Below are 12,198 nucleotides of genomic sequence, written 5' to 3'. Positions count from 1 at the left end.
TATGTGAGACTTTATGAATGACTGAAATTTTTTCCTGAAAGACTATTTGGGTATATAATTAGAAAATGGTATCAAGTATATATGATGTACTCTTCTGCCAACTTATCTATGTATGTATATTTAAAAAGTGACAACTATATTTTGAAGGCATTGAAAGAATATTAGCTAAAAAGATGACTATAATTTTTGTTACATAAAAATGTGGCATCAGCCTATATTACAGGAACTTAGGATTTTCTTCAATTTAGGGTTATTATGTGATACAAAATACAACCTAGTAGATTAAAAATCAACTAAGAAGTTTACCTGGTATTCCTTTAGCCAGGATAATAGTCCTGAAAAACTAAAACTGGCCCAGTTTCCTCCATAGTAACTTCTTCTGTAACAATAAAACATAAAAGAAAAGGGTATAAAAATNTGGACCCTTCAAATCATTTTAATATTGCTACCTCAGAATTCAGAACATAACTGGGATGTTTGAAATACCAGACTGAAATAAAAGTGGGCCTCTCAGATCCAAAAGGTAACTTTTTATTGTATAAGGAGTTAAAAAATCTCTTTGGCCTCCTTAGAGCTTTCTCCATCGATCAAATGCTACTGATCAGGGACCATGAACAACTTAATATGGGCATTGAGCAGGAAACATGAACAAATTTGACTCCGTGGTTTAAAAAAAAAGTGGCTAGTTGAAAACCTTGGTAGATCTCAAGGAAAGCCAGTGAAAAAAACTGCTCTAAGTTTTCTATAAACAAATATCCACTGTCACCACCACCACCACCAAACACATAACACATGCCAACACACACACACAAACTGGCTACTCTAGACTTAGTGGTCCTGTGTTTTTCTCAGCCTTCAGGGCCAAAAATGAAAGTAGATCCTGGACACAGTTATTCATATCAAGACTTCTGTGATAAGTAGAGAACAGTATTCCCACTGATAACTGGGTGAACTATTAATTTTTCATTCCACAGTCCTATGAAGATCATCATTCTGTTTGAGAGAACTCAGAAATCTTCTAATTAAAATCAGGTAAACCTTGCAGACATTGGACTTTTGATTAACTTCCTTGAGTAGGAAGGAACCAATAGGAAGGAAGGTTACCAGGGTAGCATCCAGAACTCTTTAATTCTGTGCTACATAGTAGGCTTCTCAGTTCCTGAAAAACTCTTCATGTTTACTGATTCTTTGTATGATGAGACCCAAAGTACACTTAGTCCCACCAACAATATCTACTCTGGTTCTGGGGTGGGACACAGTCTCGGTTTTGTTTTGTCTTTGATTTCAATTTTGCTTCTCTGTAGCTTTCTCTAATAAAATAAAAACTTATAAAAGCTCTTTTTAATATGAAACAAAAACTAAAACCTTTAATATCCAAAATTACTCATCCATTATGCTACTAGAGATCCCTTCAACATTCTAACATATTTTCTCCTTAACCAAATGTTGACACAGGCCTTCAGAACAGTCACAAGTATTTTACCAATAATCACTATCTTTGCTCTAACATAGAAAATGGTTAAATCAAACATCTGTGAAAGTAGATCTATTAATAAGGATCAGTACATTACTTATAATCTGATAGTTCTCTCAGAGATAATGCAAATTCATACACCATCCAGAATCTCTAGAGGGACTTGGAGTGCCTGGGTGGCTTAGTCAGTTAAGCGTCTGACTTCTGTTCAGCTCATGATCTCATGGTCTGTGAGTTTGAGCCCTGCATCAGGCTGTGTGCTAACAACTCGGAGCCTGGAGCCTGCTTCAGATTCTGTGTCTTCCTCTCTCTCTGTCCCTCCCCTACTCACACTCTCTCTCTGTCAAAAATAAATAAACATTAAAAAATTTAAAAAAAAAAGAATCTCTNNNAGCTACTGTTATTAACATATTGGAATCAGGAAGACTGGAAGCTATAATCCCTTAGGTCAGAGAGAACAGCAGGAGAAGGTGAGCAACAGCCAGCATAGAGAAGAGGAGAGAGTGAAGAGAGAGAGAGTGTTAGAATTAGTCATCTTTCCAATAGAAACTTATACCCTCTTTTCCCTTGTCTAAGAATAATACACTTCCACCATCCCTTCTCATCCTCTAAATATAACACTCAATAAAACTAGAAAATATCTTGGATGTTTAAAAAAAAAAAAAAACCACTGTCTATATTTTTTGTTGAGATATTTTGATTTCTCTTAAGCCACCAAAAGGTCATAAATAAGAAGTTCCAGGGCACTTGAGTGGTTCAGCTGGTTGACTGTCTGACTCTTGATTACGGCTCAGGTCATGATCTCATGATTCATGAGATTGAGCCCCACATCCAGCTCTGCACTGACAGTGTGGAGTGTGGGATTCTCTCTCCCCCTCTTCCCATCCCTCCCCAACTTGTGTTCTCTCTCTCTCCCTCTCTCTCTCTCTCTGTTCTTCTATTTTAAAATAGAACATTTTTAAAAAATGAATGGGTTAGGCACAAACTAGTCGAAAATATTCCTAAAACATATCTGACAAAGGACTTGTATCCAGGATATATAAAGATCTCTTTCAATTTAATAATATGACAAATATTCAAATTTTAAAATGGGCAAAGGGTTTGAACAGACATTTCACAAAGGAACAGATATGGTTCATGAGCACATAAAAAGGTACTCAACATTATTAGTCATTAAATAAGTACACATTAGTCTACAGCCATACTACCCTGAATGTGCCCAATTTGGTGTGATCTCAGAAGCTAAGCAGGGTCAGGCCAGGTTAGTACTTGGATGGGAGATAAGTACACATTAANGAGCCTGCTTCAGATTCTGTGTCTCCCTCTCTCTCTGCCCTTACCCCCCTCATCCTCTGTCTCTCTCTGTCTCAAAAATAAACTATAAAAAAAAAATTAAAAAGACTAACAATACCAAGTATTGGTGTATTCACCAATGAGCCAGAATAGTCATACATTTTGGTGGGAGTGTAAAATGGTACAAACACTTTGGAAAACTGCTTGGCAGTCTCTGAAAAAACTAAACATATATCTACACTATGACCCAGTAATTCCATTCCTAGGTATTTACAAACCAGGAAAGTATGTGTTCACAAAATACTTGTATAAGCTTTTTCACAGTAGCTTTATTACTCAATAGCTCCAAACTGGTGGGAATTCAAATACCCATCAGTAGGAGAATGGATAAATTGATACTATTCACCAATCAAAATGAATAAACTAGTGGTAACAACACAGATGAATCTCAAAAGGTTATGCTGCCTGAAAAAACCTTTTACCCAAAAAGAGTACATTCTTCATGATTCCAATGTTATGACATTCTAGAACACGTTAATCTANNCACGTTAATCTATAGTAAAAAATATACCAAGAGAGATTGCCTTTGAGGGTGGGAGTAAGGGCAGGACTTGACTTGGATGGGGCATGAGAGAACTTTCTAGAGTAATGACATTATTTATCTCAATTAGGATTGTAGTTACACAAGTGCATACATTTCCCGTTATTAAATGGTACACGTAAGATCTGTGCATTTCACTGGATGTAATTTTATCCTGAAAAAAGAACCATAAATACATACTGAACTCTAGTTAATAAATGCATGCTGAAGTGTACCAGAGTGAAGGTACTGGATTGTGTACAGTCTACTTTGAAACATACAAAAGAATTAAGATGAAATAATAGAAAGAAATATGAATACATGTGTGGTTATGTAATAAAGCAAATACAGCAAAATTATAATGGCAGGATCTAACTGGGGATAACGTGCTCACAGTACAATTTTTCAACTTTTCTACATCTCAAAACTATAATAAATTATTAGAAAAACAAAAGTAACCTAACATGAGTTTTCAAACACTGACCATGATGTTCCAATCTCAAAAGTATTTTATGCTATTATCAAAAACCTAAAACAAAACTCTAAGAAAAGCCATCTTGCTGTTTCTTTCTAGTATTAAACAGCTTAAAGTCAGTTCGTGGTCAAAATCTTTCTTCTCCCTTATACGTGGTCCTGTTTTTTGAGAGCTAACTGGTTCCAGTATTTTTCCATGTAGCTCACATTTTCAGCTTTTCTGTTGATGTGCTCTTAACAATAGCATCTGGTGATCTCACACAATGAATATAAAAGGTGAAACATGGTTTTCATTACTGTGGCCTTTCTGACAAAAGAGGATAACATAACTATTAATAAACTCACTATAAAACCAGCACTGGAGTGTCTAGATGGCTCAGTCAGTTAAGTGTCCCAACTCTTGATCTCACGTCAGGTCTTGATCTCAGAGTCATGAGTTCAAGACCTCAAGACCCACACTGAGCCCCACACAGGGCATACAGCCTACTTTAAAAACAAACAAAAACAAAAAACAGATTTTTTACTAAGTTCATTTTGGTATATGCATGGTTCTTTTTATTTTTATTTTTTTTATTTTGAGAGAGAAAAAGAGTGCAACTAGGGGAAGGGCAGAGAGAGAGGAGACAGAGAATCCCAAGCAGGCTCTGCACTGTCAGTGCAGAACCAAATACGGGCTCAATTTCACAAACCATGAGATCATGACCTGAACCAAAATCAAGAGTTGGATGCTTAACCAACTAAGCCACCCAGGCACCCCTACATATGTATGGTTCTAAGTATGGTTTATAATATTCCCTAAAGAAAAAGCAAAAGACTTTAAGTATCAAACTCAATATGACAAANGATCATGACCTAAGCGAAAGTCGGACGCTTAACCGACTAAGCCACCCAGGCGCCCCTAAAGTCCTTTAAAGTTCCATGATGTTTAAGTGACCGAAAATTTTCAGCTAAAAAGTAAAAATCACAAGTGAATATTTTTATTTTCAAAGATAAAAAAAGAGTCCAAATCACAACACTGAGGTATAGCTCTCCATTGTATGAAATGTTGACCTTAAAACCGCAGAAAACATGATACTAACATTTCTAGTTTTACAAAACTTACTCAGAGTACTACCTAAGATTTTCCAGATACAGAAACGAAATGAGTTACAAAATTATCTCCATTAACACCAACCAATAAAACAAGAACAAAAAACAGTATTAAAACAATAACAAAAGATTTCTCATCCTTGACATAGTATTTATTATCAAAGCAACACCATTTTGCTTAATATCTACTGACGAAAAGAAAGAAATCATAGGTGGCCATAATGTTGAGCTGTATGAGTAGGCTAGTATTAAACCTATTATGTAGAGCCTATTAAATCCTAACAATCTTCTTTTCCATCGGGCATCATAATTATAATTCAATATTGAATATTCAGCAACACCCATAGTGACATGATGCTAAACTACATCCTGTACTGGGAAATGACTTCTGTAAGCAAGTACAAGAACACTGACAAAAGACAGAACTACAGACATTCAGGCATATTCATCTACAAATTGTTTTAATTATTAAAAAATACAGGAGTTGAAAAGGGAAGCAGTACAGATCAACTTCTAGGCCTCCCCTATTCTATATTCACTGTTCTTACAATTCCATTTCCTTGTTAGTAATAACACCCCTTCCACAGACAGAATTTCAAATTTTCAAAACTGTTTTCACAACTATTTTCTCATGGATTTTTCCATCAATCTTATGAGGCAGATAAGGTATTATTTTACAGATGAGGACCCTGAGACTTGTCTAGTAGAAATTAAGTCTACTTAGGGCGGAAGCACCTGGGTGGCTCAGTCAGTAAGCTTCCGACTTTGGCTCAGGTCATGATCTCTTGGTCTGTGAGTTCGAGCCCCGTGTCGGGCTCTGTGCTGACAGCTTGGAGCCTGGAGCTGCTTCGGATTCTGTATCTCCCTCTCTCTCTGTTCCTCCCCTGTTCACACTCTGTCTCCCTCTCTCAAGGATAAAGATTAAAAGAAGTTAAAAAAAAGTCTACTTAGGGCAACACAGCTACTGTTGGCAGAACTGTGATTAAAACTCAGTTTTCCTAAAGCCTAATCCTATCCATTACAATATAATCCCAAAGTTCTAAACTAGGTAACATTATTTAGTCCATAGGATATTATAATGTACCTGTGGTTCAATGAAGCCAAATACTTACATATCAAATACTTGTGATAAACATAGCATAATGTATAAACGTATCAAATCACTAAGTTGGATACCTGAAGCTAATGTAACATTGTGTGTCAACTATACTCAAGGTGGCTCGGTCGGNATAAAAAAAAAAAAAAAAAAGCACCTGGACCTGATTACTAAATTCACCTTTTCCGAAATGTACACCAATGTAACATTGTGTGTCAACTATACTCAAAAAAAAGCACCTGGACCTGATTACTAAATTCACCTTTTCCAAAATGTACACCATCAATAACAAAGTCTATTAACAGGTGTTCCAAGAAAAAAAAAAAAGTACAATGACAAAATAAAGTTGGAAAATGCTGGGTTTTAAAAAATTAAACTACCAAAAAAAAAAGAAAAAGATTTGTTTAGGATAGAGCTTCTCAACACTGTTAAATATGTTAATGCTTGTTCTCACCAAGAGGGAAATAATTAGTTGACCAATGAGCACTTTTTTTTAAAAGCATTTAGAGGGATTAGGGTTCAAGAAAACATTCTTTGAGAAATGTTGCCTTAATTTCATGTTAAGGGAAAGGAGAAAAATAGAATAATATGTATTATTGAGCTGGTCATTTTCTAGTCATCATCACTTAATGTTCACAAGAATCCTGAGAGATTGGTGCTATAATTATCCCATTTTAAAATTAGAAAAAAAAACCAAGAATTTGAGTATCTCATTTAACTCACTCAGCTAGGAAATGACCTGAATTTAAGCCCAGGGCATATCAGGCCCCAAGATCTATACTCTTTCCACTATAAATACTGTCTTATGTAATCTAAAAAATTGGAATATTTAAAATTATAAAAATAAGCATATAATACAAATCCTAGAATCTGATTTACTGTAAGTAAAGGCAATGAGATCTGTTTACAGATATTACATGGAAGTCTAATTTTTACTTCTCCAATTCATCTGGATAATAAAAATGGGAAAATAATTTCATGACTACATCTACTCTAGTGCCAGAGCTGGAGAGCCTATTCATTTGCAGGACCTAAAATACAACCAATTTTATTGCATTTCTCAACTTTAATGTGTGCAAATATCTTTCTGTATGTGATAAGAATAGGAAAATAATAGTGTGGTATGTCTACTAGTATTGATTTGCCAGCTATAAAGAGTACAAAATACAATGCACATTAAAAGAGAATTTATCCCATTTAAGTTTGATTGTAATACTATAAAAAATCATGACATGTTTCTACCTTTCTGGTTGACAAATAATAGAATAGACTAGAGAATACACTGAATTTACTCCCTACACAAATTCTCATTTACTACAAGCTCCGCATACCTGACACACAAGAAAGCCAAGCTCCTTTCACCATTTGTTCATTCTAAGATCAAGGAAGGTGGGCCTCCTTGGTAGTGTAAAAGTGTCTCTTGAGACTACATTAAGTTGTTTTGGCAGTTAAGTCAGTCTCCCAGAATGAAATACCAGGCTGAGTCCCCAGTAGTTACAGCTGGACGGAGACCTTCCTATGTTGAGAATTANAAACCACGTAGATGAATAGGTAATGTAAAAAGGTTGCCCTCAATTCTTGTTTTCCTCTGTGATCTGATCTATTCCTACCGACTCAATTATCACTTCTCCGCTGATGACTTACAAATTGGTATCTCCAATCTGAGCACCTCTGGTGAGCTCCAGACTCACCTATTTTGGAGCTGAATATACAGTTGAGTCATCAGCTTATTGGACAACTCCATTCATTAAATGTCCCTGATTAAGTTTCATCTCTACATGTCAAAAAGACAAATTTATTATTTTTTTACCCATCCCCAATTTGGTTTTACCTCTCAGTTACCCCATTTCATTAAATACCATTCTTACAACTGCCTATTCTAAAAAATCTTGAATTCACTCATCATTCCTTCTTCATTGTGTCAATTCTAATTCATTTCTCAAACCTCTATTATCCTTGCCATCCCTACCACTGCTGACTTATTTTAGGCCCTACCTTTTATCTTATATATTCATTAGTGGCCTCAAAGTTTTCCCTGTTTTTAGCGTCTTCTCCTTCCAACCCAATCTCTACATTACAGCCATATGATCAGGTCTTGGCAGATCACATTTCAATACTCCCCGGCTTAAGGATGTTTAATGGCTCACTAATGCCTCTACAGTCATATCCAAAATCCTCAGCATCACTATAGGACCCTTCAAAACTTCCAACTTCATTCTCCAGCCATATCTCTGGACACTGACTTTCTCTGCTATGTATCTAATACAACAGTCCCAACCAAACACTCAACACTGCCTGAGTGAGCCAAGTGCCTGCAAGTCTCTGCTTTTATTAATGCCACTCCCTATGGACAAAATGCTACAGCATCACAAAACTAACGATGAAACTAGTCAAACCAGTCAGAACTACTCAAATCCAATATAATCTTCTATGAAGCTTATAGGTCTATAGCCAGAAGAAACAATCTCTGTGCCTCCATAGCTCTGCATACTTCTATAGAAGAGCTCTGTTATACTGTCCTGTAATTAGAACTGCATGAATGTTTCCTCTGACTTCACTAGGAGCAACTTTAGAGGCAAGATATTAGTTTGGTCATCTTGGAACACATAATACATGGTAATAATTGTTAACTAAGAGAATTAACGCAGTGCTATTAATCAAGACTTTCAGATCAGATGAAACTGGGTTTAAATCCCACTGTGTGTGTTACTAGCTGCATGACCTTAGCCAATAACCTTACACTTTAAAGCCTCAGTTTCTTTATCTGTAAAATAGGAATGAAAGCACTTAAAGCAGTGCCTAGCACATAGATTATAAAATCCTCCTCCAGCCTCTTCAAAGAATGGTGCTGGGAAAACTAGAGAGCCACATGAAAAAGAATGAAACCGGAACACTATCTTATACCATACACAAAAATTAACTCAAAGTCAATTAAAGACTTGAATGTAAGACCATAAAGTAGAGACCTAGAAAAAAATGTATGCTGTAATTTCTTTGACTTCAGTCTTGGCAATATATATATATATATTTTTTAGATCAGACTCCAAAGGTGATGGTAACAAAAACAAAAATAAACTAGTGTGCCTGTGTGGCTCAGTCAGTTGAGCATTCAACTTTGGCACAGGTCATGATCTCACCATTTGAGTTTGACCCACAGATCAGGCTCTGTGCTGACAGCTCAGAGCCTGGAGACTGCTTCAGATTCTGTGACTCCCTCTCTCTCTGCCCTGCCCCGACTTGTGCTCTGTCTTTCTCTCTCTCTCTCTCTCTCTGAAAAATAAACATGAAGAAAAAATTTTTAATAAAATAAATAAATGGGTCTACATTACATGAAAAAGCTTATGCACAGTGAAGTAAATCATCAACAAAATAAAAAGGTAATCTATTGAAAGATAAGATATTTACAAACGATAATAACAATAATAATATTGAGGTAAGCTCCAAAATATAAAAAGAACTACAACTCAACACAAAAATAACACATAACCCAATTAAAAGATGGGCAGAATACCTGAACAGACATTTTTCCAAAGACATACAGATGACCAACACGCACATGAAAATAAGCTCAATATCATTAATCATTAGGGAATGCAAATCACAACCACTAAGAGATACCACCTCACAACTGTCAAAATGGCTATTATCAAAATTTCAAGAGGAACTCCTGAAGAAAAGGACAAGGCAGGAAGATCCCAAGCTACCTCATCCCACAGGTAACACCCACATTGGTGTAAAACCCAGAAAATGACCTGAAGACTGGACAGAACAGACTCTCTTCAGATAAATGTAGAGAAGAGTCCACACTGAAATGGGTAGGAAGGGCACAGAAGTGGTCCGGAGCTGAAGGAACCCAGGGACTGTCTAAGGCAGGGAGAAGGAGAGAGGAGGAGAGCGGATACAAGGGGAGAGAAACAGACCCTCACACCAGAGCACTCCAGGGATGGGGAACTCCCATGGGGAAGATGAATCCCCATAACATTTGGCTTTGAAAACCAGAGGGGCATAATTCTGCAAGTTCTTACAACCAGCATGGCTTCACATTAGGAACTTTAAAAATCAGCAGGCTTGGTTCTGGGAAAGCTATGAGGGCTATAGGAAACTAGGTCCCTGCCCTTAAAAGACAGCACAACAAGTAGCCCTATGAAAATACAGTGCAGAAGCAGCAGTTTGAAAAACACATAGGGCATATGGGAAGGAGATTTATTTACTAATTTAAAAGCCTGTGCTTGGGGCGCCTGAGTGGCTCAGTCAGTTAAGCGTCAGGCTTCGGCTCAGGTCATGATCTCCCGGTTCATGGGTTCAAGTCCCACATCAGGCTCTGTGCTAACAGCTAGCTCAGAGCCTGGAGCCTGTTTCAGATTCTGTGTCTCCCTCTCTCTCTGACCCTCCCCTGCTCACGCTGTCTCTCTCTCTCTCTCTCAGAAATAAATAAAACATTTTAAAAAATTAAAAAAATAAAAGCCTGTGCTGGATGAGCAAGGATTGCTGGGAGACTTCTCCAGGAACAAAGGAGCTGGCAGGCACCATTTCCTTCCCCTTCCTCCCAGCCTAGACACATGAACAATTGCAGGAACAAGCACAGTGCCTACACTGACTACTTAACAAGCAAGCCCCGCCCCTGTGTTCTCCTGTAGACACTCCCCCTCCAATATGTCCTTGAACAGAGTCCATCTAAAGCAGTGCCACAAGCCTGGCAAGGTGCAAGCATCTCTGACAGGGACCAGCACAACTCCAAAGTGATTTCTATCCTGGGAAGAGGGAAAGATAATCACACACAACATTCTGAGGACAGCCCCATGGTGGGCGGGGGGCAGAAAGCTGGTCTGACTGCAGGCCCTGACCACCAATGAAAGCTTCTCGGGGGACAATACAAGGAGACTACCCAGCATTTTGGTACTACTGGATCTCTGGCAAATGCCTGTTCTGACTCAACTCAAGCCGAAGGGGAGCCCAAGACTACCCAACTAACAACACAAGGACCAAACCCTACCCACAACAGGCAAAGAGAGCCATCAGAGATGACTGGACTGAATGGAAAAGCAACTCAGCCACAACAGTAGGGAGCATGCAACACACATAGCAGATACTCCTAAGTGCCAGGTTCTATTAAATAGGGAACATTACACTGCAGAGCACTACAGGACCTCTTCTAGATAAGGCCACTACTTTCAAGAGAAGGAGATGTAGTTGACTTTCCTAACACAAAGAAACAGACACAGAGAATTATACAAAATGAGGAGACAGAGGAATATGTCCCAAATGAAAGAAGAGGAGAAAATCACAGCAAAGAGAGCTAAACAAAACAGAGATAAGTAATACTCTTGATAAGGAATTTAACATAATGGTCATAAAGATATGCACTAGACTTGAGAAAAGACTGGAGGATCTCAGTGAAACTCTTAACAAAGGGATAGAAAACATAAAAAACAACCCATCAGAGATGAAGAACTCAATAACTAAAATTAAAAATGCACTAGAGGGAATAAATAGCAGACAGGAGAAAGCAGAACAAGGGATCAGCTACCTGGAGAACAGATTATGCTAAGTATTTGAACTGAACAGGAGAGACAAAAAAATGAAAAATGAAAACACATTTTCAAAGTCAGCAACATCATCAAGCACAATAACTTTTACATTACAGGGATCTGAGAAAGAGAAGAGAGAAACGGGTCAGAAAATTTATTTGAAAAAATAATAGCTGAAAACTTCCTNCTGCTCACGCTGTCTCTCTCTCTCAAAAATAAATAAAACATTAAAAAATTTTTTAAAAAAAAGAAAACTTCCTGAATCTGGAGAAATGGAAAATCAAGATCAAGAAGGGATAAAGGTTGCCCAAGAAAATCAATCCAAGGAGGTCCACACCAAGACATATAGTAATTAAAATGGCAAACAGTAGTGATAAAGAGAAGTTTCAAAGCAACAAAAGAAAACAGTTACACATAAGGGAAATTCCATACAACTATCTGATGATTTTCTTCAGCAGAAACTTGGCAAGCCTTAAAAGAGTGGCATGATATATTCAAGGTATTAAAAGAAAAAACCCACAGCCGAGAATACTCTATCCAGCAAGGCTATCACTCAGAATAGAAAGAAAGACAGTTTCCTAGACAAGCAAAGGTTAAAGGAATTTATGACTGCTAAGCCAGTCCTACAAGAAATATTACAGGAGATTCTAAGTGGAAAAAACCA

The 12,198-nt window shown here is 37.3% G+C and overlaps 1 protein-coding gene across 1 annotated transcript in view; it reads right to left on the bottom strand.

The window, feature by feature from the left end:
- The window catches only part of LOC144234535 (rab proteins geranylgeranyltransferase component A 1-like), an 82,088-nt gene that overhangs the window by 40,013 nt on the left and 29,877 nt on the right, over positions 1 to 12,198 (bottom strand). Inside the window, exon 3 of the mRNA XM_077767846.1 lies at positions 307 to 379. Within this exon, the coding sequence (XP_077623972.1) occupies positions 307 to 379 (73 nt within the window). The remainder of the gene's footprint in view (positions 1 to 306; positions 380 to 12,198) is intronic.

The sequence above is a fragment of the Crocuta crocuta genome, unplaced genomic scaffold, assembly GCF_008692635.1.
Source record: "Crocuta crocuta isolate KB4526 unplaced genomic scaffold, BGI_CrCroc_1.0 scaffold1676, whole genome shotgun sequence".
NCBI lineage: Eukaryota > Metazoa > Chordata > Mammalia > Carnivora > Hyaenidae > Crocuta > Crocuta crocuta.
This window is presented reverse-complemented; position numbering and strand designations above follow the sequence as displayed.